Source organism: Odocoileus virginianus, chromosome 27, assembly GCF_023699985.2.
Source record: "Odocoileus virginianus isolate 20LAN1187 ecotype Illinois chromosome 27, Ovbor_1.2, whole genome shotgun sequence".
NCBI lineage: Eukaryota > Metazoa > Chordata > Mammalia > Artiodactyla > Cervidae > Odocoileus > Odocoileus virginianus.
The window spans coordinates 32,362,392-32,390,385 of NC_069700.1; the positions used below are offsets into that span (position 1 = coordinate 32,362,392).

Sequence of the window (27,994 nt, forward strand, 5' to 3'; positions counted from 1 at the left end):
AAGGATGTTTCCCAGCCCGAATCCCGTGCTGAGTATGCCTTACAGCTGGCCAAGCCAGCTGAGAAACACTCCCATCATTAACACCCCTGTCCTTGCAGGCAGTGTGAGCAAGGCCCTGCCTGGAAGGAGCTGGCCTCTCTGCCTCCCCTAGAGGGGCCTGCTTGCTCCCTGGAACTGAGGGGAAGGGCGTGGCATCCTCATTTGTGTCAGGCCCAGCATTCCAATGGGGCCCCTCTGACATTCTTTCCTCTGCTGCTAAACGCCCTCCTCCCTCCCTTGAAACTAGGGCTCAAGCAGACCCACCAGGTTCAGGAAGCTCTCAAGAGTTCCCCGCCCCATTCTGCCTCCTCACACACCCAGTGGCCCGTGTCTGACTGGATGTCTCTATTAAAAGCTCCTCCAGCTCAGCCCTTCTGAAGGACTTATCAGCGCTTCTATTTCAAACTATCAGTTCCTCGTAAATACACACATCTCTGGTGAGTAAGTGCAGGGAAGCTAGCCATTCAGAATCAGGAGACCTGCAGTCATCCCTCTCTAGTAAGGATGGGACAAGCAGACATACACGCCATGCAAGTGGAAGTGCCAAAGAGATGGGAACTGAAGAGCGCCAAGCTTGGTGACCTGGGGAGACCATGGAATCTTCACTACAGAACAAGGCTGGGACAAGCCTCTCTGCTTCTGAGACACCTCTGCTACTAGTGTGGGTAATTCTCACTATTCTCAATCCTCAAGTATCTTTCAGGTTTGTAAAGCAAGTCTCTCAATATTCAATGTTAATTTTCTGCTCCCTGGTTGGCAATTTATTCTGTTTATTTGGCTATAGTCTGCTAGATGGAAAGGTGATTCAAGGAAAACTGGAAAGACGGCAGTTTGAGTTTCTTTCTCTGTATGCCAGTTCCACTGCCTGGAGAATCCTTTTAAACGAAGTACTTTGCCCTATCTCCAAGTTTAAAGGATGCATGCACAGGTGAAAGATCTGAACATCTTCAAGTTAAAATGAGGAATAAGTAGGGCTGAGCCAAGGGAAACTGAAAGGGAGACACAAAGATATCCTGAGTGGGTTTTCACCTTCCTTTGAGCTGATTCTTACAGGTAAAACAACGGCATGACCCTCAAAACCTTCTTTACACTACTGGTAAGTTATGAGGGATCCCATCATTAGACACATCTATATTCAAACAGAATTATGAATATAATCTAAAGTCAAAAAGAAATTATTTTGAGCATTTTAAATCACATTCTTTACTATGAGAATGAGTGAAAGCATAATTCAAAGAGCACTTCCACCCAGAGTCCCGGCTACTATTAAGTCGTAAGGAAATCCCTAATCTCAAGGAGTTTATACTTCTTGCTTGGTCAAAAGATAATAGTCCCACTGAAACCTTTCATGTGCTTTGCTAACTGCTAAATTGTTAGGTCTCAACGTATCACTAATAATTTGACTTCTGGGTATGTATCTGAAAAGAATTTAAAATAGGGACTCAGACACTTGCACAGCCACGTTCATAGCAGCACTACTCACAATACCCAAAAGGCGGAAGCAACCTAAGTGTCCGCTGACAAACAGCACATCAAAAATGTCTTACATACATACAATGGAATATAAGCTCGTCTTTAAAAGGAAGGAAAGTCTGACAACATGAATGAACCTCAAAGGTATTATGCTAAGTCAAATAAGCCAGTCACAAAGCGACAATTACTGTATGATCCCATTCATCTGAGGTACCTAGAATAGTCAAACTCATAGACACAGGAAGTAGAACGGCAGCTGCTGGGGAATGGAAAATTACTGCGTCATGGGTATATAGCTTCAGTGTGGGAAAAAGAAAAAGTGTTGTAGAGATGAATGATGGTGATGATTGAACAACAATATGAATGTACTTGATGTCACCAAACTATATGCTTAGAAATGGTTATGACAGTAAATTTTACGTTTTGTATTGTTACCACACACACACACACCAATCATTACTCCCAGCTTTATCAAGTATAGCAAACACAGGACCAGGAATTCTAGCAGCTTCCAGCCTTCATTCAGTCACCAGGTGGACTCTGACTCTGGGCAAGTCCCTTAAACCCTCAAAGCGCTACTCAGCCCGCAGGTTTGTTATGAGGACCTAATGGGAACCCACAAGAAAGTGCTCTGAAAGACAGAAGCTCTATCTTCGAATGAACTCAGGGTACCATCAGGATTAGCTATAGTGCCCCGAGGCTGGAGGCGGGGACGAGCACTCCCCCACGGACAGCGCTGCAGAGGCGTGTGGGGTTGGGGGCGGGCGACAGTGTGAAGCACTCCCTCACCTCCTGCACAAGTGGCTGCTGGAACAATGGAATGAGAGGATTCGTCCTTGGAATGTCAATGTGAATCTGAAAAAGAGAAGCCGTTATCCAAAAACACAAATGCCACTTTGTTCTTTTGAGAAGTTATTTTCTTAGGATCTGGGAATCAAAGGGAGTAAGAATGAGAGTCAAATTTATCTTTAGAAAGAACTTTAGAAGGCTTTAGAAACCTGCCTGTACATGTGGAATACATTCCCATGACAGCAACACCTAACTGAACAGTAATGAAACCTTCCTGAACAAACCACTTAACACCAAACAGCAATAGGCTTCACAACTCAGGAGAACCACCTGCTTTCCCCTATTGTCTGGCATCTGTTTTACTCTGGGCCTGTACTTAAATTTAACAGATAGGATCAAAATGTGTACACCTCTTTCAGATTCTTAATCCTCAACAGTCTGTAAGAACTAAAAGAGCTCGGGAAGCTCCAAAACTGTACCAGGACAGGGAACCAGAGGGAGTTGGCGTTGAATAACTGGCACTGAAAGTTCTGGTTTCTGTTACCAAAGGTGTCATGACGATTGGTTTTGGGATTTACCAATGTCTAATAACCCACCAGGCTTGCCTGGTGGCTCAGGGAGTAAAGAACCTGCCTGCCAATGCAGGAGACACGAGTTCAATTCCTGGGTTGGGAAGATCTCCTGGAGAAGGAAATGGGAACTCACTTCAGTATCGTTGCCTGGAAAATCCCATGGACAGAGAAGCCTGTTGAGCTACAGTCCATGGGGTCTCGAGGGGCCGGGGACATGACTGAGGGACTAAACCACAGCAACAGCCCTAAGGACTGTATCAGCAGCGGCTGAGCCTACTTCAGCTCTCGGGGCCCATTGCAGACAGCTGCCCACCCAGTGTCTTCCCCTCTGCAACCATCAGGCCCCTTTCCACAGCTTCCACCTTTCCACAGGCTGTGCGGACCACTATGGGCAATGGCAGGGCTCTCCCGGCTAAGGCTGCTGATGGCTATGGCTCCTACAAGACAGACAGACAAAGCCAAAGAGGCACTGCAGCTGTCAGAAGGACACAGTGATGTCACAGGCCAGAGGGATGGACTCACTGAGCGAACTCATCCTTCATCTTGTGTCCCAACACCCTGACTATTCTCGCAAGGGTCGTCTGTGGACCAGCAGCATTGGCATCACCTGGGAACTCATTGGAAGCGAAGGGCTCACTCCAGATCTCCTGAATAAGAATCTGCATTTTACCATAATCCCGAGTTGGAATTTTATCAAAATCCCAGATGATTTCTATGCATATTAAAGCCCAAGAACCACTGCTACTGACCAGGGACTCCCCAAAATCTATCTATTGAAAATGTCTAGGGACATCCCTGGTGGTCCAATGGTTAAGATTCCATGCTTCTGCTGCATGGGTTTGATCCTTGGTTGGGGAACTAAGATCTCACATGCCGTGTAGCACAGCCAAAAAAAAAAAAAGAAGGCTAAAATCAGAGCTACTGAATTAGAAAGAGAGGACACAGTTCTGCGAATAAATTTAATTCCTAACCACTGCAGCCTGAAGACTTGGCAAACCTGTACCCCGAGAGCACTTTCCAGGAGCCACACCTGAGGATTATGACTAGTGGGCAAAAGGGCAGCAGGTGATGACGTACCTGTCTGTAGGTATCCTGGTGATGTTCCTCATTTCGGGAGTCATAATACTGCTCAATGAAGCCAAAATACTCTTCCCGCTTCCGCTGCAAGGTCAACTTCCTCCTCTCAGTGTTTGCTGGGAGATAACCCTGTAGACAGGACCGCTTGTCAGATGGGGACAGGCACTGGTTGGATGAATCCTTAACTTTTATTTATTTATTTTTTCATTTATTTTTATTAGTTGGAGGCTAATTATTTTACAATATTGTAGTGGTTTTTGTCATACATTGACATGAATTAGCCATGGATTTACATGTATTCCCCATCCCGATCCCCCCTCCCACCTCCCTCTCTACCCGATCTTAACTTTTATTTTAGCCTGAGCAGTGGCTTTGAAACTTTCAAAGGAAGGGAAAGAAAGCTGCCAAGAGGACAAGGGTAAATCCCTTTTTGGTTTTGGCCACCCAGGGTTTGCCCTTTCCTCATTCAGTGAGACGCACGTGTGGGCAGATAAAGCCCGGCCAGGTTTCTCGGGCAGATAAAGCCCGGCCGGGTTTCTCGGGGTTATGTACTCCTGCAGCCCCGGGCGCGGGTCCTGCTGGGGAGCACTGCAGAGCTCCAGGCCTGGCACAGTAGAGTAGCGAATGTAGGTCAGTGGGAGGGAACTGGACCCAAGTCAGGACTCCTGGGGCTGTGTGTGTGCGAGGCAATCCTTCCCAGGGTCACGGAGAGCTGGCAGCCTCCGCGGTGCATCTCAGTGGCAAGCCGTGTGAGCGTGTGCTAGTTACATAATTCTTTTCCACAGTAATGTTGAGAATTACCAGCTTAGGAGGCTGAATGGAATGTGTGACACAGCAGCTGCAACGTCCAGACACAGAACTTCTGGCAGCAGCCCCTCGCTCCTGGCCCCAGCTCTGGGCCATCCCTGGTCTAGATCCCACTCTCAATTCTGACATCTCTTGTTCCCCTTCCATCCTCATCACAGCTACTTCTAATAGCATTTGGAGTTCTTAGAAGCAGCAGGGGCAGTGACTCCAAGGCTGCGCGAGTCGGGGGTGGGGGCCGATTAGAAGCGAGAGTCGTCCTCTCACAGGCAGGGAAGGGACACGTCCACAGAGTAAGCAAGCGCCTGGCGAGCCGGAGCTGTGCGGGGCCCACCTCTGTGTATCCTCACAGCACCTGGCATCATGCCCGCTAAACAGCTTGCCCTCAATAAATCCTTATGAATGAATGGATTTTATGGGCTCAGGAGATCGAGTGTTCCTACCACAGCGGCTGGCACAGGGCTCCGTGACTTAGTGAACGTGGGACGACTGCAGGCTTCTGAGGGAGGCCCGTTTATCAACTCTTCACGGTTGGGAAGTGGGTTTCAACTCCCTTAGTCATTCCTACTGAGAAAGGAGGGAAGCACAGGGAAAGTGGGACCTGCCCACACGAGAGCTGGCTCACTCAGCCTCACTAGATGCCTCCTTGGTGCTGAGAAGGTGAGATCAGGACTATCCACACAAACCTATGCTCTTCTACACGAGTGGGAACAAACTATCGAGGATGTGATTCTTTATGCAGAGACAGGACTTCAGTCCCATATCGGCTAGGATCAGAGAAGTCTATGGGACAAGACCGATGTGCCCAGACCAGCCCCCGCAGGCAGGCGGGACTGTATAAGGCTTGCACTTCTCTACCCAGTGGGCAAAACTCACCGACAGGAGTCTCCAGGTTACAGGCCGAACTTCCCTGGGAACCCCCGGCCAGCTACACTTCCTCAGTTCATCTGCAAAAAGATGAAGGTGTGGTTGGACTTAGCCCTTCCCATGGGGGCCCTGAAACGAGCCTCAGCCAGCGCTGCCTGGAGCCTCCCAGCGTTTCAGTAGAATGACCGCCATCGCCACTGCCACCACCACCGCTAGCTACCGACAAGCACCGGTGAAAAGCCCAAAACAACAGCCCTGAGCAGCCAAGGTCATAGCTCTGCAGCAGTGATCCAGTCAGCTCAGAGATTAGAGTTAGAGGGAGGAGGAAGACCAGGAGGTGTGGATTTCAGGAGGAATCGCCTGGAGGTAGAGGAGACTGAAGCCAGAATGGGTGCACTAGGGTCTACAGGCCACGGAGTCCAGTCCCGCCTAACTTGGCCCCTGATTTCTAGTTAATGTATTTCTGACTGCGGTACCTGCATGTCACTTCAATGGGCACCAGATCAGGAGATGCTGGAAAAGTAAAAGAAGGAAGAATAAAGAGCAATAGCTTCCGGGTCTCTGAGAATTCCAGTCACCGAGAGGTCTGAGCTTGCCCAGGGCTCACGGGGGAGGGGGGGACTCACCCAGGTCGGTGTTGTGGCTGGAGAGAAGCTGACGGAACTTTTCCAGGCGTGTTTTCTCCCGGACGGTCATCGGGGGCGCCCCAGAAGCGTTCTGGTCTGAGATGCGGGCGACGAGCGGGATGACGGGTCGGAGAGGGAGTGACTGCTGTTTGTGGAGCGGGTTCCTCAGGCATGAGTCACCTGAGGGGTCGTTTGAAAGAGAAAGAGGACAGGCTGAGTGACGAGCGCAGATCCGGAGACAACTCAGACCTGACTGCTGGGCACGGGGCTCCTCCAGCGGCGCGGCTGCCAGGTCGCCCGCAGCGGGGCGGCCAGCCAGCGGGTGGAGACCCAGCCGCCCTCCGATAGCTCAGGGAAAGGGCTGCGTGTTTATCAGACATACCAAGGCACCTTCTGCGCAGAGACTCCAGCTACTGAAGCAAATCTGACAGTTTTTTTGTGACTTCAGGGGAAAAATCTATCGTTTTCTTTTTATCCCAACCTGGAACTTTTCTTGGTGTCTAATAGTGAGTTTGGGGCTGGGGGGGTTGGCAACATAGTCAAAGGCAGTATTAGACTTCCCTTTCCACGTCCCAGAGCACATAGAAAACGACACTGTAAAACCACACCACGGAAAAAAAAGATGATGGCTGCTCTCCCGAAGCCCCAGGCCCCAGCCGGCTGCCCCAAGGGCTAAGAGGGACAGTACTCCTCGCACAGCTCTCACCTGTTTTTGGCCCAAACATGAGAGGCTCTGGCCTAAGGCCAGCCCTCTATGCTTCGACATTTCTTGCCAAAATGAACTGGCTTTTAGTTCTGCCGGGATTATGACTGAAATAACAGGCACACAGGCTCGAGCTGAACTCTATGTCTGGTTCTAGACATTTCTGAACAAGATGGTGGCTAGGAGAAATGAGCAGGATAGCGCTAACATTTACTGATTGCTTACTAAGGCACTGAACTGGTCACAGTCACCTATGTTCTCTCATTTGATCCTTATAACATACTACAGCAGGAATTTATCACAATTTTGAGGGAACTATAGCTCAGAGAGGTTAAGTAATTTGCAAGGGAGAGCTGAGTGATCTTGGGTCTGTCTGACGCCAAAACCCTTATTTATTTTACTCCCCCAAACAAAACTCAGTTTTAAATTCTGACCATCCTTTCATGACTGTTTCATATTCTTTACATATTTGGGCCTTAACAAGTAGTTGTCACAAGAATTAAACAGGGAATCCTCATCAACCAGCAGTAGGAGGTTTACAGACTCAACGGCCACAGGGCACTGGTCTGGATGCCTAGTGCGACACGGGGCTGAGGAAAAGCAGCCCACACGCTACGGAGCTGAGACTGAAGGCTGCTTCCGGTGATCAGTGACTGACGCCTGCAGGGGGGAACCCCGTGACGGGAGTACTCTGGGTGGTCCTTGCTGCATAAGCGCAGCTCGTCAGGGATCGTGGTGGGGCCTCCCCTCACACTGGGACCCTCTGGAGACCCTCGGTCTCATGTGAAGACACTTTCCACATCCAGGAGCTGTGGTCACCTGTGGGCACTGAATGCCTGTCTGGGCGCATCACTGGGGCCCAAATCAGAGATGCGAAGTGACTGTGGAATGATTTTCCAGGCCTTACAGCCTCATTTCTGGAGGACATCCTTGTCTGAAACTGTAAAAGAAGTTCTCCTAGAACAAGAGCCAGGACATGCACCAGGGCTCTGATATTCTACTTCCTTTTCACCTTTTACCACAGTCAGCTGTTTCAGTAGCATGAGGGCACTTCCCCCTCCAGCTCAGAACTGACTCCCATAAAACGCTTTAGGGCAACATTAGACACAGCAATGGATACTAAAAAGAGTTGTCTCCAAACATCTCATAAAACCTCCATCCTCTCAACCAGTTACTGCTGCCAGTTTCCCGAAAAGAAGGTGGGATCTCCTCCTGCACCACCCAAACCTGGGACTCCGTTCCTGAGGAACAGCAGAGAGACGACCTGCTGCTAGGGGCTCTTCCCCAGAGTGGAGGAACGGTGCCAAGCATCTCTGAAATTCAGCCACTAACAACTTCAACTCCATTTAGTCAACACACTTCAACCTGACCAGGCCCAAAGAAATGTGAAGCAACCACACCATAAGTGTTCTGGACCCCAGCACAGGGAAAGGAAGGAGAGAAGGGCAGCCGGCACGGGGGTGTCGGCAGTGAAGCCGGGGTCCCAGGGCCAGGCAGCCATCCGGGAGGCGGAGCGAGCACAGCTCCTGCCCAGTGAGGCTCCCTGAGGGTCCTCAGGCTCCAGCTCGCTTACGTATCACGGTGGACGATCTGAGGGATGCCCCCCAGAACCTGTTTTTATTTAAAGTGCGCTCTGCTGAAAAGGCTGAGCCTATGGCGGGGAGCTGGACGGACTTACTGGAATTTCTGGACAGCTGGGCGTCGCTGCTGGACTTTATGACCTTGTAGCTGGCAGGTACATCGGATGTCGTTGACTGGGACCGTTCTGGTTTCACCCTCAGCTTGCTGTGGTTTTCCAGCACTTGGGCAGCAGTCGCCAAAGCAACTTTTGAGTTCAGAGTTTGGAAAGCAGGGGACGAAAAGTCCTCTTCCTCATCATCACCAATGTCCCAAGCATCACTGGTGTTCCGGGCAAACTCGTGAAAACTGGAGGCCTTCTTATTTTTCAGAGGAACCGTGCTGACTTTTGACCGTTCTTTAATGAAGCTTTAAGAAAGGGGACATTGTTACCAAGGAACAGTCTGACATATCCGACCACTTTCTCTTAACAGATTATTAACAGTATTACAAACTATCTCATACACAATCATTACCCTTTTCAAATAAAAAATATCCATATCCATTCCTTATCTAGAAGCATCTAGACCAGCATTATGCTACAGAACCAGATGAAACAAAGACAGCATAATTCACCAAATATTCCACGTGCTCCTCTATACTTCCCAGCCCCTGCACTTAGGTGAGGCTACTGATTCTGGCCAATGGGCTGAGGAGAGAAGTGAGGCAGTCCCTTCTGAGCCAAAGTGTAAAGAACAGGTGTGAGTTCTCCCTCTCTTTTTTGCCACACAACGGGGGCATACAGAACGTCCCCTGCCAGGGATCGAACCTGTGCCTCCTGCAATGGAAGCGCAGAGTCCTAACCAGTGAACCATCAGGGAAGTCCTACGTGTGAGTTCTCTGTAAGCTTTCTTCTGCTGTGATAACTGGTGAGGCTCCAGGTGGTGGCACCTCCTTCAGCCTGGATGACAGAGTGACTATGTGGAGCAGAGCCTGCCTTCCACACCCACTTTACCCTCCCTTGGTCTGGAAGCATGAGTGAGAAATAAGGATCTGTTGTGTCAATCCACTGAGATTTCAGAGTTAATCTGTTACGGCAACATACCCTAAAATATTTTCTAGAGCAGGACATCTACTGGTAGAACAGGAGATAATTTTAGGTAGCCCACATGTATTATTATTAAACATTGACTTTCAAAATAAACAAGTGGTTCTTTTTATTCTGTTAAAGTCCTGCTGCCCTTGAGGAGGGATCTGAGTTTGACACCACTCTGTCTTTAGGATTATTTTTTAACAAAGTGAGGGCAGCCTCAGGTTCAACATTTTGTAAGCAACAGGATCTGGCCTAGAATTTAATTAACAAGACTGTTTCGTGTTTCACTGTATTTCTAAGGTTATTTTCTATTTTGGGCAAATGACACTTGTTTTCCACTTATAGAAACTAATAAGATTGATTTTAAAAGTAAGTCTAATTGAGTACATAAGTTTATTTTTTCAAGTGCATTTAATAAATAATAGTATAAAATATTGCAAAAAAGTCATGAAGACGGTACATGACTTGAGTTTGGGAAATACTCAATTAACTTGTTGAGGAAAGAGAGCCTAGTACTAAAGGGTCAGGAAGACCATTCCAACTTTCCTGGAATTTCCTCTTTTTTTTTGGCTGTGCCATGTGGCATGCAGGATCTTAGTTTCCCAACCAGGGACTGAACTCACGCCCCCTGCAGTGGAAGCATGGAGTCTTAACCACTGAACCACCAGGGAAGTCCCCCTGAAGTTTTCTTCTTTCTGTGAATCCCTTAAGGTCTGGTGGCCCTTATTCTGGTTCCAGGGGACTACGTGGTTGGGATGTTTCTATAATTTAGTCTTATCTAGCATCCCTCATACCCCAAGGAGGGAATCAAAGAATACAGCCTCCTGTAAATTTACACCTGAGGACTGGAAAGCAACATCATTAAAATGCCTCACTATTTCCCTCGGCAAGGCAGGGCAACTCTAGTCTAAAAACCAGGCCCTACCAGAAGAGCTGAAGTCCCCCATTTCCAAGAGATATTCTTCCCTTTAGGTAGAGGAGGCTGGTCTAATACCTATGACACCTCCCAAGATATGTCCAACAGTCATTCTGAAAGATAACTATTGTTAGCATTGATAAAGACAGACTGGTAACTCACACAGCTCATCAGAATGACCCTATTATTAACACCAAAAAAGGAGTAAGATATGACAGGCATATTTTCAAACACTGGCCTCACACAGAGTAAAGGAAAACGTATCACACAAGATGTAAGAGATAACAAGAGATAACACGATGTAACAGTTCAAACGTGATGGAAATGAGAAACCATTTTCCACCCACTAAATTAATAAAGATTCAAAGACGTATCCTCTTGGTGCTGACCCAGGTGTAGTGAGACCAGTTCTCTAATAGCACAGGTGGGGGTGTATGTCGTACCATCTTTCGGAAGACAATCTAGCAATACACCTACCATAAGCCTTAAAATGACTCATAATCTCTGACTATAAGAAAATAATCAAACCAGTATCTATTGTGTAGCACATGGAATCTGCTCAGTGTTATGAGTCAGCCTGGATGGGAGGGGGGTTTGGGGGAGAATGGTTACATGTATATGTATGGCTGAGTCCCTCTGCTGCTCACCTGAAACTATCGCAACATTGTTTATCGGCTATACTCCAATACAAAATAAAAAGTTTAAAGTATGAAGAAAAAAAAGAATCAGAGTCAAACAAAGGTGATCTGAAACAGTTTATAATGGTATTACGTATTTTGGTTAAAAACTGCAAACATAAACATCTAGAAATTACAAATGATGAAATATACTATGGTTCAGCCACCAGATGCCACTGAAAATCACATCGTGAAGGCTATTTAATAACACTAGAAAGTGATCTCAATAAAGTGAAAACTGAACCAAAATTATGTACTTTTTATGATCTCTATATTTCTTAAAAAGTATGTGCACAGAAAAGACCAGGAAGAAAACGATCAGAAATGTTAACACTGCTTATCTCTGGGCTGCGGAATGATAGGTGACACTTAATTTCTATACCTTCTCTGAATCATTCATGTTTTCTACAATGAGCATATTATTTTTATTAATCACTGGAAAAGGTTGTTTTGTTGGCTCTCATAAATCCCCAAAGAAAGAGTACTTCTAAACCTACTGGAAAAAAAAAAAAATAAAACTGAGGCAACGCAGCACAAAAATCTGCTCATCCGAAATCCACCCAGGAGCCAGAGGTAAATGACTCCTCTGTAGACCCGCTGAGGCTGTACATTCTGGACTCGTCACCGTGACGGCTTCTCCTCTGTGAGAAGGGACCCAGATCCACAGCCTGCGGTAGGCACCTCAGAGGGTCCGCTGTCAAGAACAAACAGGCAGATGTGTCAGAAAGAAGCCGCCATCAAAAAAGAATGGAAAAAAGCACAGGAGGCTGTTGTCCACCTTGGAGACCACGTGAACCCCAAGACTGCGCACACTGAATCCAACAGTGATATGAAGTGCTTGGGAGGGCAAGGTTGTTATTTGTTTTCCTCTTGGTTGATGCTTCCTAAACACCCTCTTGAAGTCTTAAGGATTCTTTAGGGCTGTATGGCTGAGTCCCTTCATTGCTCACCTGAAACTATCACAGCATTGTTAACTGACTATACCCCAATACAAAATGCTTTTGGTGTTATTTGTTTATTAATTAAATAAATAAATTAATAAAATCTTAAAAAAAAAAAGAATTCTTTAGGGAATTCCCTGGCGGCCCAGTAGTTAGGACTTGGCGCGTTCACTGCCGTGGGCCCAGGTCTAATCTCTGTATTAGGGAACTGAGATCCCAAAAGCCACTCTGCATGGGCCAAAAAGAATTCTTTAAATAAACCATGAATCAAGAGGCTCAAAATCAAGCTGAATTTTAAATCAAGTCAAAGAACTGATTGGATACTGCTAGTCCAACACTGGATGAAGCAATATGCACATATGCACATATCCTGGAAAGGATTAAAACACTTCACCAAGAGATGGGTCATGCTGAGCATCGGGTCTGACAGATGCTGAGCTTTCTACACAAGTGAAGAAGGTAAATTAGCTGAGTGGTGGGTACATGAGTGTTTGTTATCTTTTTCCTTTAATCTTTTTATGCATTTAGAGTTTTTCATTATACATTTGAAGCAGATGAAGGTTCAAAATAAGTGAAATAGAATAAGAACTGGAATTAAAAAAAAAAAAAGAAAAGAACTGGAATTACTCAGATGAACACTTTGCAAGTAGACACTGGAAGGAAACATTCCAACACAGTGGAGAGGAGAGGAGAGGAGGGAGGGAGGAGAGGCTGCCTTTCCCTGTGCTGAGAGGACATGAGAGAGTCCAAGCTGCCCATTTACAGTCTGCGAGAAATTAGAGACACCTACCTCATAAGAGCCCAAACTCAGTCATCAGCCAGTTAAAGAAGTCAGCCCTGTTCTTAGGAAAGAGACCTTCGTGGAGGAGGGGGTTGGCATCACCTATAGGGGAAGGAGTCTGAGGACAGAATAAGGTTGTAAGAACTGCTCTCAAGAATGAAAGAGGAGGGAATTCCTTGGTGGTCCAGGGGCTAGGATGCTGTGCTTCCACTACAGGCTCACTCCTGGTCAGGGAAGTAAGATCCTGCAAGTCACGCAGCACAGCCAAAAACAAACAAACAAAGAGGAGCGTGACAGTGACGAGATACCTCTCAGAGGAAGCAGGAAGAGCTAGAGACCTGCAACAGTGATGGGAAGATTTAAAAGCTTCGAAGCCTTTCTAAGTTTATTAATATCGTTCTCCACAGGGAATAATGTAAATTCATACATACATGGTTCCGCTGTTGTTGTGTAGTCGCTAAGTTGTACCCAACTCTTTTGTGACCCCATGGACTGTAGCCTGCCAGGCTCCTCTGTCCATGGGATTTCCCAGGCAAGAATACTGGAGAGGGATGCCATTCCCTTCTCCAGGGGATCTTCCTGACCCAGGGATCAAACCCGTGTGGCAGGCAGATTATTTACCACTGAGCCACCAGGGAAGCCCTTATATACATGGTGGTTAACACTTATTGGCTGTTCACTACATGCCAGGCTCTGTACTACTATTTATATATATCCATTTTTCTTACTAAGCCTCATTCACAAGCTATGGAGGTACTATTATTATTATTCCTATAGACAGATGAGGAAACTGAGGCTTCCTGAGGTCATGAGCAGGCAGCGAAGTCTGGGCCCAAATCCAGGTCTACCTGACTGTACAGCCTGCCTATACTTTCTAGGCCTGGAAGAACTGGTTAAAAAGATGAATCGAGTTGAGGACAACTAGGATCGGCAGCCTGGGAAGAGGAGTTACCAGGCAAACTGAGCATATTACACCACAGCCATAATTCCCACGTGTCTACAGCTGACAGCCTGAACTCTCTGTAGGGAGACTCTGCTCTCTACATGAAACAGGCTGTGTGCGTTGGTAGCTGGAACGGGAAGAAGCCATGTCTGGGGATGTGGTCCTCAGAGGAGAAATGTCTCTCTTCTCCTTGACCCCAGCAGTCACAGTAAGAAGCGAATCCAGGTGATTCGAGCTGGGGGTGCCTCTGGCATACAGGCTGCCTTATTTTAACATGGTCCCAACTTAACCAATAACTACCCCAAGGCACGACAATGCCACAGCGTGGCTTCAAGTTTAACCAAAATTATTTAAACAGAACTACACCAAAGTTACAACCAAACTGGCCTCATAAAAACACCTCCTTCCAGCTGTATGCCACATTATAGTTTAAAAAGTACTTTCAAAGATACCTCATTTAATCCTCACAACAACTTTGTGAGGTAAGCCTTATTATTTCTACTTCATGGATGAGGAATCTAAGGGTCAGAGAGGTTGAGTAATTTGCCCAAGATCATGGAGTTAGTAAGTGATGCATAAAGAGAGATTCAAGAAGTGCAGGTGACACTCAAAACTCACAAACACATAATGAATGACCCATTAGAGAAACTCAGTTGTTTGATGATTAATAACTTGTTAAATGGTAACACAAACCAAAGGATATTTTGGAGGAGAGTGGCTACAGGTTATAGGGGTTAAGAAACAAAAGATCAATAACTCTATAATTGGATTAATACTGTACTGTTTTTACTGATATGGCTGTTCACTTAATAGAAATATGACAGATTTATTTGACACTGGTAAGGGATGTAAGCAAGTGGGGAATTCGGTAAATCCAGTTATATCAATAACTAGAGGGGCTTTGTGTGAACTAGAATTATAACTCAGAACTACAATATCAATTCAGAAAACAATAAATTTAGAAGCCTGTCATACTATCAGGTGGCCAATGGGGCCACTCTGTGGTAAGACTAGTTTTATCTGAGCAATAAAAATTATTGCAGGCAGTATTACCACTAATGGCAATAATTTGGCAAATGGAAGTCAATATGCACAGACGGGAATGACTGGTTGTGCTTGTGCAGTTTAGATGATTGAAGATCCAACGTAAAGGCTTCTGCTGTGATGAGGATTAACCACTCAGTAATTAATGGCCTAAAGTGGAATGATAATCATGTATCAGAGAAAGTAATAAAAATGTCCCAACAAAGGTACTAAAATAAGGGCAATAAATGTTTTATAGTAACAATCTGGAATTGTAAAATGGTCCGGTGCAGACCCACATGTTATCTCTTACTGTTGAGTGCTAATACCAAACCACCATGTGCACACACACAAAAAATAGGGGATGCAATTTATTCAGTGACAGTTATATTCCTCCCAAATTACACAGCTAAATAACTACTTCTACTGGTCACATGAATGCAATTCTGCTGAATGACCAGTGGAAACATTCATGGTTTTATATTGTTAACAGGTGCAAAACAAGAGTGTATAAAGTTTGCCTTTGCAGTTTGGGATATGGTGATATTTTAAGACCCATCCTAAATACAGATTCAAGGAAAACTCAGCTGATGACAGGTGAAGGTAAGGTATGGTGACTCTGAACCAAACATAAAATAGGATAATACATCCCACTGCCTTACAAACATGGACAAATCCTGGCAGTGAACAGAATTGGCTAAAAGGAACAGAATACTCAGCTCTGACACTTAAATTATAAAGACCGTGATGTCCGGGTACTGAGCTGGTGTCTCTACAATTCTCTTGTCTTTCCCTCAGGTTACAAGTTAACTGTTAACAGTTTTTGGCACCTTATTTTCACATTAACACATGCAAAAGCAGGAAATGTGAGTGGAGGCAGAATGTGGCTTTCTTCACAAAATGATCTCTTACTGACTGGAAAAGAAAATCCTGCTAAAAATCCTCCTTCAGGAGACTTTCTTTTATAGCTCACTGGCCAGAACCAATGAGATGAGCCCATCACAGATTAGTCACTGGTAAGACCAAGGAATTATTATAAAAGGCTTAAACTAACCCAGATGCCTACTCTAAGTACACTGTTGCCTGTTCAAGAGCTGAATGAAACTATGGTCTTGAGCAAGGAAGAAGCAGGGGCCAGGAAGGCGGCTGGGTAGGTAATTAACAGTGCCTGCCCCACTGGCCAACAAACCAAACAGTCCACTGTAAGTAAAACTGGGAAATAGAACTCATCATGCTTAATGGAAATATCACGCAAATAGCACAGAAAACATGATCCCCTTGAGAAGATCTAATACAAGATACATACTAAGAAATGTTAAAGAAAAACCTACTATCTAAGTAAATGGAGGGATTTCATTCCTTCTTTCCATAAATATTTACTTAGTATCTTAGGACCTAAAATAAGGGCAATAAATGTTTTATAGTAACATTTACTGAACTGTCTTTTCTGCTTGTCTGGGTGTTAAGGCACAGTGGTGAACAAAACAAAGTCCCAGCCCTCAGCAAGCTTACACTGGCGATACCTGATTAAAAAAACAAAACAAAATTGCATTTTACAGAAATGAACAGCAGTCATGCTTCGCAGTATTTCAGAAGACTGTTCAGTCGCTCAGTCCTGTCCGACTCTTTGCGACCCCATGAACTGCAGCACGCCAGGCCTCCCTGTTCCTCGACTGTATCTTCTACATATTGGCCAAATTGAAAAAAGAATGGGTTGGTGGAATTAGAGAAAAGTTCACCACACATTCAGCTAAGTTATTAAAAGAATATTAAAATATTGATAATGCACATTTGTAAGGTATTTTTCCAGGTATTCAAAATACTTTAATGTACATTCTCTTTACTTCCCCACAGACTATGAAGGAAGAAAGGGTGGCTATTATGACACAGGCCCCAGAAGGATGAAAATCTAGGTCTCCTGTACTCCTTAAATCATTCAGCTTTCACTACGAATGACAGCTTTCCTAGAGGTAAGATTCTAAGATTAAACCTGCAAAAAGAGAGAGGCCAAAGTTCTTAGAACATGTGAGAAGATGACCCATCATTTAAACTTACTGTGACTGAACGATGGCCTATGAGAGAAAGGTGTGATAAAGTGATAATTGGGGGTATGAATACACACCCACACATCTGGGATTTAACTATGGCTCTTCTGTGTTTGAAAATAATTTATTAGAATTTTACTAGGAGAAATAGCCTCTAGGGAGCTTTTAACTCCACTGTCTGGCTGGGTTTCCTTGAGCGTGTCAAAGAGAAAAAGGACCTGGAGAATGCCAGCTCCATAGTTAAGTTCTATTTGCCCTGGTTCTCAGACAGTAAGTAAGGAAGAGGGGAGGTGTATCTATCTGTCTATCTATCTATCTATATATATACAGAAGCATGGTCTCCAGAAGCCAGAAGATCATCAATCAGCCAATTTTAGGACAATATTTACCAAATAAAGACCTTCTCACAGAACAGAGACAAACCCTATATAAACCAACTTGCAACATAAGAAAAAGATCTTTGATGTAACTTAATTTTCCACTTAGTGACAGACTGCTTAGAGTTAAGAAGACTGTTCATCTTCTGATCCAAAACAGAACAGAGGAGAAGCTAGAAAAGGTCGAAGCGGAAACTGTCACTTCTACAAAGTAGGGGAGGGTTCCACGGGTTTTAGAAGTCCATGCACGAGAGGAAAGATATCTTGACTTACTTTTTGGTGAGCCGAGGGTCCAGAGGAGGGTGCTGTGCTCCATACACGGGCTGGATGCTAAAAGTGAGAAAAAAAAGGAAGACACAAGTTGTCAGGAAGGTAGATATGTTGGGTGAGTACCACCTGCATCACAACATTGGAAGGGACTCTGAGAAACAGGTTACCTCCAAGAACAACTATGCCCAAGCCGAAGGACGGCAACCTGCTCTTTAAAAAAAAAAAATTCATCTTCCCTGGTGAGGTTTCAGCACCCTAACGCAATTATCAGGAAGTTCTATCCATAAAGGCAGCATGGGAAGGCTTACAGTTGGAGAGAATACAGTTCAAATGCAGGTTGTGGCATTCACTATAAACTTTCACTAAACTACCTGACCACTTCAAACATGCTTTCTTATCTGTAAAACTGGAATATCGCCTACCCCAAAGGACCACCTGGACCACAGTGAAGCGCACCATAAATCAAGGGAGGAGTGACCCGGGGGCTCTCACAGCTGCTGGCAGGGGTGTAAACTGATAGAACCACTTAGAAAAAGTTTGGCTAACTGAGGAAGAACAAAATATGCATCCCCTAAGACCAAAGACACACATATATATATGTGTCTTTAGAGAAACAAAGATATGTGTATCAGGAAACACATATAAAAGTGTTCATAATCTCAGATATGCAGATGACACCACCCTTATGGCAGAAAATGAAGAACTAAAGAGCTTCTTGATGAAAGTGAAAGAGGAGAGTGAAGAAACTGGCTTAAAACCCAACATTCAGGAAACTAAGATCATGGCATCCAGTCCCATCACTTCATGGCAAATAGATGGGGAAACCATGGAAACAGTGCGAGACTTTATTTTTTCGGGCTCCAAAATCACTGCAGATGGTGACTGCAGCCATGAAATTAAAAGACACTTGCTCCTTGGAAGAAAAGCTATGACAAACCTAGACAGCATATTAAAAAGCAGAGACATTACTTTGCCAACAAAGGTCCATCTAGTCAAGGCTATGGTCTTTCCAGTAGTCATGTATGGGTGTGAGAGTTGGACTATAAAGAAAGCAGAGTACTGAAGAATTGATGCTTTTGAACTGTGGTGTTGGACAAGACTCTTGAGAGTCCCTTGGACTGCAAGGAGATCCAACCAGTCCATCCTAAAGGAAATCAGTCCTGAATATTCATTGGAAGGACTGATGTTGAAGCTGAAACTTTGATGCTGAAGCTGAATCCAATACTTTGGCCACCTGATGCAAAGAGCTGACTCATTTGAAAAGACCCTGATGCTGAGAAAGACTGAAGGTGGGAGGAGAAGGGGACGGCAGAGGATGAGATGGTTGGATGGCATTACCGACTCAATGGGCATGAGTTCGAGTAAACTCTGGGAGTTGGTGATGGAAGGGAGTCCTGGCGTGCTGCAGTTCATGGGGTCACAGAGTCCGACACAACTGAGTGACTGAACTGAACTGATAGCATTATGGATCCTTTTAGCTCCAAACTAGAAATAACCCAACTGTCTATCAACAGTGAAATAAACTTCCATGTGTTCATGTAATAAAACACTTTACAGCAATGTAAATAAATGGTGTAAGGTTGCAAGTAATGTGAATGGATCTTACAAATGTCACGTTGAACAAAAAAAACAAGCAAAGAATAAAAGAGTAAATACTGTATGATTCTATTTATACATACTTCATAAACTGGCAAAAGTGATTTCTATCCCTTAGGGATCATCCATACGAGCAACACAACAAAGGAAGCACGGAGTGGTTAACATAAAAGGATGTGGTTATCTCTTGGTGGGGAAGGAAGGAGGTGTGATAGAAAACAGACACGGGGGCTTCCGGGGCGTTCACTTTCTCTATTTATCAAGCTTATCAAGTTACCATACCACACAATTGTTTTCTGTACTTTTCTACAGTAGTTCACAGTTTAAAAAAAAAACAACAAAAAAAGAGTGACCTGAAATAACTGTATACTGAGCCAAACTGTTGTTTTAAGTACACAGGCAACAGAAAAGCACGCTTCAGCGTGTTAAGAACTCAGGGAATCTGGTTTCCTTGACTCCTTCCTGAAGAAACTACTAGAGGAAAAACTTCAATTAATAATATAATAAATGGAGAAACTATGGCATGGCAAAAGGCTGGTGGTGGACAAGAATCTGCCTGCCAATGTAGGGGACACAGGTTCGATCCCTGTTCTGAAGAGACTCCACATGCTTCCACTCGCCCCAGCGCAACTAAGCCCGTCTGCCACAACCACTGAGCCCAAGCTCTAGAGCCGGAGAATCGCAACTACTGAGCACACACGCTGCAACTCCTGGAGCCCGCCTGCCCACCTAGAACCTGGACTCTGCAACAAAGGAAGCCCCTGCACCACAGCTGAACAGTACGTAGAACCAAGACCCAGTGCAGCCAAGAGTCAATCAGTACGTAAATTTTTAAAACTTTGTAAAGATTGAACCTTAAATTTGAGGCTTTCTGGTTGCAGAAGAGAAGGCAAAAAATAACGTAACTGGCAAAAGTTAAAGTGGGATGGAGGAAAAGTGGGCAGAAATAAGCAGACTGATTTCCTCATCTTTTACTGACAAGGCTCTAAAGATACTTATAACTGGTAGTTCAAGCAATATATAGGTATGTTGTTGTTGCTGAGTCTCCCAGTCGTGTTTGAGTCTTTGTGACCCCGTGGACTGCAACATGCCAGGCCTCCTTGTCCCTCATCATCTCCTGAAGTTTGCCCAAGTTCATGTCCACTGCACTGGTGATGCCATCCAGCCATCTCATTCTTTGATGCCCTAATATACAGGTATGTTTAAAGATATAAAACTAAGAAAAATAACTATAATCAACTAAAAGCAGGTGGGAAGGAGGCAGGAAATAGTACTAATTTTATCATTACTCATGGTAGGGAGTCAACAGACACTGTCTGAAGAAACATGGTATAAACTTACACACAATCACTAGAATAACAAGGTAACTCTTTCAAATCATCAGAACCTACACCAGAATATACCCACCTCCCAAAGCAAGTACAGTCCTGATAATGAAGTTTTTTAAAAGAAAATATTAAAAATAGAACTAAAACCAAATATATGAGTCCCTCCAATAAATATATATGGGTCGAACTTATCTATTAAAAGAAAAGGGACTATTATCAATGGGACTGGTAAAATCAACTACAGTACATCTGCTAAAAAGAATGAGGCGGGACTTCCCTGGTGGTCCAGTGGCTGAAACTCCGCACTGGCCATGCAGGGGGCCTGGGTTCAATCCCTGCTCAGGCAACTAGATTCCACATGCCACAACTAAGACCCAGTGCAGCAAAAAAAAAAAAAAAAAAAAAAGAAAAGAAAAGAATGAGGCAATTCTACACCCCCTGACATGAAACACTCATTGAAAAAAAGATGCAGAATTATATGCAAAGTAATAACTCCATTTTGTGTAAAAATCTTTAAAATAAAATATATCCACATACTTACATATGATTATGTTTATGTATTTACAGCATATTTCTGAAAGAGCACATAAGACATCAGAAGCAGTGGTATGGAGGTAGAACTGATGATTGGAGGGCCCTGTGGCAGAGAGTAAGTTTTCACTGCAAACCTTTTTATACCTTTCTCAATTAGTATTGTATACATGATCACCTTTCTAAGAAATAAATTAAGGGGAGAGGGGATCGGGATGAGGAACACATGTAAATCCATGGCTGATTCATGTCAATGTATGGTAAAAACCACTACAATATTGTAAAGTAATGAGCCTCCAATGAATAAAAATAAATGGAAAAAAAACAAGAAATAAATTAAGCAATCTTAAGAGCACTGGGAAGTTTAAATGGGATAATGTGTAAAAAGTCCTTCAGCACAATTCCTACAGGTAGTTAAGCAATAATAGCTGGTGATGAGGTAAATGCTGCCTGGCACACACTCAGTGCTTAAGAAATGGTTTTCTCCCTCCCCTCGATTTTTGTAATTTATTCTTTACTAACATTTAGAAAACAGAACAAGCAGGTTTACCAAGTACCTACTTTGACATAAAGATGTGATCCTAAAGTTGCGTTTAAATAAAAATGGAGTCAATCTGATCATTTTCACATTGATTTCTACTAAGATTCCAAAGGGAATATTCTTGTATAAATCTTTAGCTATGACTAGGGCCCTGACCTTTTTAGTAGTAAGATTTCTGAACATCTCGGAAGATTGTTAAGTAATTTGCAAACAAACCATCACATGTACTATTACAGAAATACAAACAATGCTACTTGAATGTGTTTACAGTTTCCCAGGCAGAGGAAAAGAAGAGAGAAAAGAAGGATTAAAGAATACAGGAAAGTTTGGCTTAGAGAGAGAAAGCTCAGACAAAACAAACAGCACAAACAAACTAGAAAACCGAAAGGGCAACTGATTTGTATTCAGCATCTGCAAATACTCTTAAGATGAGTGCACTTGAACTCTCTAAGTCCATAAGCTTCTATGTTAGCAAAATATAAAGATCAGAGAATAAACTCTGCAGGAAGATGTTACTGGGAAAGTTGGGTTGGGTGACTGAGTAGTAGAATAAGAAAGAATCCTTAGATTCTCTCCATGAAACAGTGTTACCACCTGCCAGTAATACAGCAGAAAGAAAAGCAATCCTAATGGTGCACGTTTAGGAGCTGGCCATCAATAATCACCCAGGAAAGGAACCTTAACATCACTGTAGGCTATTTTTTAGAGACGTCAGCCCAGAGTGCTGGCATAGCCAGAAAGGCCAAGATAAATGACGGACTTTATCAGCAAAGGTATCAGAGCCTAAACTGAACTTATTTCTGAACTAAAACCATAATGTATCTGTTAACATTTTAATTAACATATTCCTGAACTAAACAATAATGTGTCTGTACCTGGGACACTCTGGATAATTTATCAGTTTACTGAATCTCAAAAAGGAGAGGCAAGAAGTTAGAAAAGGAAGAGAAGCCCAGATGACTAAATGAAGACAAACTGAGAGAGTCTGGTGGTTAAGGTGCTCAATTTCCGGGCATGTATAATTCACCTATCAACCTGTACAATACTCTCCTACTAGACCCAAACTCAACTCTAGAGTAGGCTGGTCTCCACACACCTTAACCTCAAACACGAAGCTGGGCTCTTCTCCCCGTTTCACTTTAAAAATCTTATCCATCCTGAAACAGTCCTTCAAATTCTACACCCTCTGCCCCATGAGACCTTCTCTGAACCTATCCCCAGCATCCACTAACCCATGCATGCCTTCGCTGATTCCCTAAAACACAGAAATTAAGGCCTATACTGCTTTTAAAGAATAAACTATTTTTTAAGTAAACTAGATTTAGAGCATAATATAAAGTATACCCAGGTAGGTGCTCAACACCTACATAAGAAATAAGATATTATGGAGTCGAAACCCCAGCACAACTCTTCTCAGGAAACCATGGAGTCTGGCATTTTTCATCCTCATTTTTGTTTTTATATTTTCCATGCACGTAACCCGAAACAATATAGAATATTGTTTTGCATGTTTTAAAAACTTTATATAAACAGCATCACACAGTATTTACGACTTACTTGGATGCTAAATCATAAATGCTACTTTAAATCTTACTTAATTTCATGGCTGGCTGGCTGATTTCTCCAACACACATTTAAAAAACATTTGCTTTACCACAAGAGTAAAAGGCATTTAATTCACATTTTCAAAAACAAAGAAAAGTATAGAGAAAGATATAACACCCACGAACCCATCACTCTGACAAATAATTAATGCCTGTCACATTTCTTTTTATTTTTTTTAATAAAGTGTTAAAGAGACTTATGAAGTTCCAGTTTCAGTCCCCAGCCCCGTCCCCTGCCTACCCAAGAGATAACCACTATCCTGAAGTGGATACAAAATCCTTCCCGTCTGTCTTTATACTTTTACATATATTCATGTATCCACAAACATGCAGTATCTTTTTTTATATTTTAAAACTTTTACATGAAAGACTGCACACTGTACATATCGGTCTACGTCTTGCTTTTCTCACTCAACAGTGTGTTTTCATCCAGCTCCACTTCTCAGTTTTTCTGATTACAAAAGTAACATATGCTTAAGTGGAAAAACCAGAAAGACAATAACACCGAGCATTCTCTCCACGGGGAAGCTGAGCTGCCAAGTACTGTCAGATTCTACTGAGCAGCGGTGGGGCCATGTCTTTTTCTGTGGTCCCCTCACCACCTGGCAGAGCATGACTTAACAAAACTCAGTGAGCCAAGCCTGGGACGATGGAGAACCCAGGCCTCTGTTTAAGCTGACTCCTGTCTAGCTACGCCTCAAAATGAAGAGGCAGTCACACTGTATCTCAGAGAAACCAAAGTGCACATACAGAGAAAAGAAGGCCACAGGCTGTGCCACAAGAAAGGAAAAAATGAAGCCAAAGTCTTGGTCAACTTCCATTGTTCCCCTCAATAAACCAACACTGCAGAACGTGTTGGCATAGCTGGCTGCCATAGTTGGAACAGTGCAAAAAGCCTGATAGGAAAAAAGATCAACAGGTGTTTGTTCAGCACTGGCAGAGCTAAAGCAAACAGGGGAACAGAGCTATTCACTTTGAAGCCAAACACGCTGGCAATCAACGCAGGGTCACACGCTCACTCGATGGAAGTCTTCCAGAACTGGGGATCCACGCTGCTGCGGGGGTAATTTAGCATCTCCTAGTCACTGACTTAATCAGTAAAGCATTTCCAAGCTAAGAATAGGTTGTAATGTACCTGCTCAGACAGGCTGGGACCATTACACTGAGTCCACTATCAGATTCTTTAATGTTATGAAAAACGGCCAAATGACAGAGAAGGTTTCAGTTAAAAATCTCCTAAGTAATTCAAGGGATCAGACACTTCTCAGTGTCACTGAATATTAAAAGAGCTCTTTGACTTTAATGATAAACATGCATATGTGCTAAGTCATTTGTGTCTGACTCTTTGCGACCCTATGAACCATGGCCTACCAGGCTCTTCTGTCCATGGGATTCTCCAGGCAAGAATACTGGCGTCGGTTGCCATGCCCTCCTCTGGGCGATCTTCTGACCCAAGGGTTGAGCACCCATCTCTTATGTCTCCTGCATTGGCAGGCAGGTTCTTTACCACTAGCACCACCTGGGAAGCCCACTTTTGCTTAAAAAGAGGGAGAAGCCCTTCCTAGAAGGATTGGGGATGAGACTGTGGGGAATTAGCCAGGGTTTGGCTCACATTTGTCTCTTCTATTCCAAGTCTCATCCACATTTTCACTGGAAGCGTCCATACCCTTGAACCAGATGAGGTGCTTGGACAGACGGTTATTTACCATCTTAGCAGAGACTGAGGGAAGGGGGAGACAGCAACAGGGTGTGGACCAGGAGTCAAGAAATTTGCAGTGTGATTTGGGGCTATTTTCCCTCTCTGGCCTCGGTTTCCTCATCAGCAGTGCTTTCAGGGTTGAATGATAACATTCTATAATTTCGTGACACTCAAATGTGCGGTGGGGCCAGAAATTCACCACTTTCAAAAGCATGAGATGGAAAAACCTACCTCAGTGCTCCCTGCCCACCCCCAAGCTATTCTTACCTATCAGTCATGCCTCTGTGACTGACAGAGCAGAAGAGAAACATTCAGTGACATGAGTTGGAATTGGCAAGTTTAACATTAACTTCAGAACCAGTAAGAGCCTCAGAGCTCACTTAATCCAGACTTCATTTCATAGATAAGGAAATTGAACATGGAGTAGTTAGCATGTTGTCCTAAACTGTGACTTTTTCTGAAGCTAGGATACCACAATCTTACCTGACCACCTAAGCCAGAAACCTGAGGGTACCTCCCTTCAAGCCCCTTTTTCTCCCTCACTCCCCAAGTCCAGTGATTTACCAAGTCCCAAACTTGTCCTTTATTGCCATTACCCCAGTCAAAGACCTCATGGCCTATCCCTGTACTAACTGCAGCAGACTCTTAACTACAGCTGATTTGAACAATGGGGGTGAGGGGCACCGACTCCACTCACAGCCCAACCCAGGGATCGAACCCACGTCTCCTGCATTGCAGGCAGATTCTTTACCAGCTGAGCCACAAGGGAAGCCCCCACTCACAGCAAGGAGACCAATGAGGAAGGTACAGCAGTGGTCCAGGCAAGAGAGGACTCAGTTTGACCCTGGAAGTAGGGAGTAGAAGTAATGAGAACTGCTCATATTCAGGATATATTCTAACAAGCCAACACAGAACTTGCTAGTGAACTGGATGTAGCAGGAAGAGAAAGAGAATGAAAGACATTAGGATTTTTGGTCCAAGGGATTTGGTGAATGGCTGGACCATTTACGTGAGACTGGACAGAGTAGATTTGCAGGAGTGGGCAAATGGTGAAAATCAAAAATTCTGCTTGGATGCGTTAGGTGAGAGGTGCTATTAGACAGCAAAACAGAGATGCATTAATTGTTCAGTATCCAGGGACTTCCCTGGCAGTCCAGTGGTTAAGACACCATGCTTCCACTGCAGAGGGCACAAGTTTGATCCCTGATCCGGGAACTAAGATCCCAAGGCCACACAGTGTGGCCAAAAAAAATTGTTCAATATCCACTGGGGAAAAGCATCCAGCATCAGAAATCAGGTTTATTTCAATCTAATTCAAGGCTCTTTTCTCAGTGGTTCTCAAAGTGCAGCTCCCAGATTAGCAGGAGTGGTACCCTGTGGGAATTTCTCAGAAACTCAACTTCTGGTGCTCCACCTCAGATGGGCGGAATTAGAAGTTCAGAAGTGGGGCTTTGCAATCTATGTTTTAACAAGCCCCTCCAGGTGACTCATTAAAGTTTGAGAAGCACTGCTCAAAATCATACCCCTCATTGCTAATGAACCTCTGGCAGTCACAGTGACCCTGCATTAGGCTCTTTTGTGCTCCCATAAACCCTCTGCCTAATTAACAACAGGCAGTATTTTTTCCACCCAGGACTCACTGGGGGGCTCCAGACATGCCACTGATCAAAGTTCTTCAATTCAAGTTTCTGAAACTAGAGCAAGGAGGAGAAACAAATAAAAATAGAAGCTACTGTAATCACAACTAGCATTTTCATAATGGCTTATGTTATTGAGCACCTTCTATGCACTTTCTATGCAATACCTCATTTAATTCTCATAACAGCCTTATAAGGTACTCACTCTGCCCTCATTTTACAGGAGGAAACTAAGGCACCAAGAGGTTAAGTAATTTGCCCAAGGTCACACAGAAAGCGGCAGAGCTCAGATTTGAAACCAGGCAGTCAGGTTCCAGAGCTTGCATTCTTTCCCATGTTTTCTCCCTTTTTGGAGATATAATTGACACATAATCTTGTGTAAGTTTAAGATGTACATTCTGTTGGTTCGGTACACTTACAGTCTCTCTCTGAAGTTTGATCCACAGTTGGTTGAATTTGTGGATGGATGAAAATCCATAGATATGCACCTTATATAAAGGACTTGAACATCTGCAGATCTTGGTATCCAAGGGGGTCCTGGAACCAATTCCCTCCCAGACACAGAGGGACAGCTCTACTGCAATATGATTACTACTGTTGCACTGGCTAACACTTCTATCATGTCACATAATGAACATTTCTTCTTTGTGGTAAGAACAATTAAGAGCTAGTCTCCTAGCAACTTTGAAGATTATAATACAGTGTTGTTGACTATAATCACTATGCTGTCCATTAAGTCTCCAGAACTTATTTATCTACTAGTTTCAAGTTTCCATAGCCTGTATTTTTAAACACATGGTACATACTGCCTCCTGCCTTCCTAGGCATCCACACAAGGACCATTTGATATATTAAGCACATGGGGCTCTTATGAATAACTGAGAGCACTTATAAAGATGTTTAATTCCATCAAATTACTATATGAAGCAATTCCACTTCTACATATAGTCAAAGGAATGGAAAACATACTTTCACACAAAAAAACCTGCACACGGATTTCACAGTTTTATTCATAAGAGCCCCAAAGTGGAAACAGCTCTAACGTCCATCACTCAATGAATGGATAAACAAAGCGAGGTGCATACATACGAGGAATGTTATTCAGCCGTGAAAGGAATAAAATTCTGATACATGCCACAACAAGAATGAGCCTTGAAAACACTACACCTAAAAGAAACCAGTCACAAAAGGCCTCTTACTACATTATTCCATTTATGCAAAATGTTCAGAATAGGTAAATCCATATAAACCAAAAGATCAGTGGTTGCCAAGGGCCAGAGGGAGTGGGGGGGAAGGAGGAGTGACTACTAATGGATATGAGGTTTCATTTCGGAGTGATGAAAATACTCTGAAATTAGTGTTGATGGCTGCACAAAACCATTTATACTCTAGATGAATATACTAAATACCACCAAATTATATACTTCAAAAGGGTAAAGTTTTATGATATGTGAATTATCTCAATAAAGCTGTTATTTCACAAAA

The 27,994-nt window shown here is 43.9% G+C and overlaps 1 protein-coding gene and 1 long non-coding RNA gene across 2 annotated transcripts in view; one reads left to right on the forward strand and one right to left on the reverse strand.

Moving 5' to 3' along the window:
• TBC1D22B (TBC1 domain family member 22B) overlaps positions 1-27,994 on the reverse strand; it is a 67,306-nt gene that overhangs the window by 36,747 nt on the left and 2,565 nt on the right. Inside the window, exons 2-7 of the mRNA XM_020885767.2 lie at positions 17,577-17,633; positions 8,629-8,936; positions 6,248-6,427; positions 5,631-5,701; positions 3,951-4,079; positions 2,302-2,367 (exon numbers count right to left, since the gene is read on the reverse strand). Of these exons, the coding sequence (XP_020741426.1) occupies positions 2,302-2,367; positions 3,951-4,079; positions 5,631-5,701; positions 6,248-6,427; positions 8,629-8,936; positions 17,577-17,633 (811 nt within the window). The remainder of the gene's footprint in view (positions 1-2,301; positions 2,368-3,950; positions 4,080-5,630; positions 5,702-6,247; positions 6,428-8,628; positions 8,937-17,576; positions 17,634-27,994) is intronic.
• Positions 19,438-27,994, forward strand: LOC139031447 (uncharacterized). The gene is made up of 2 exons (XR_011483936.1): positions 19,438-20,365; positions 21,065-27,994. It is a non-coding gene; the product is annotated as an uncharacterized lncRNA (long non-coding RNA).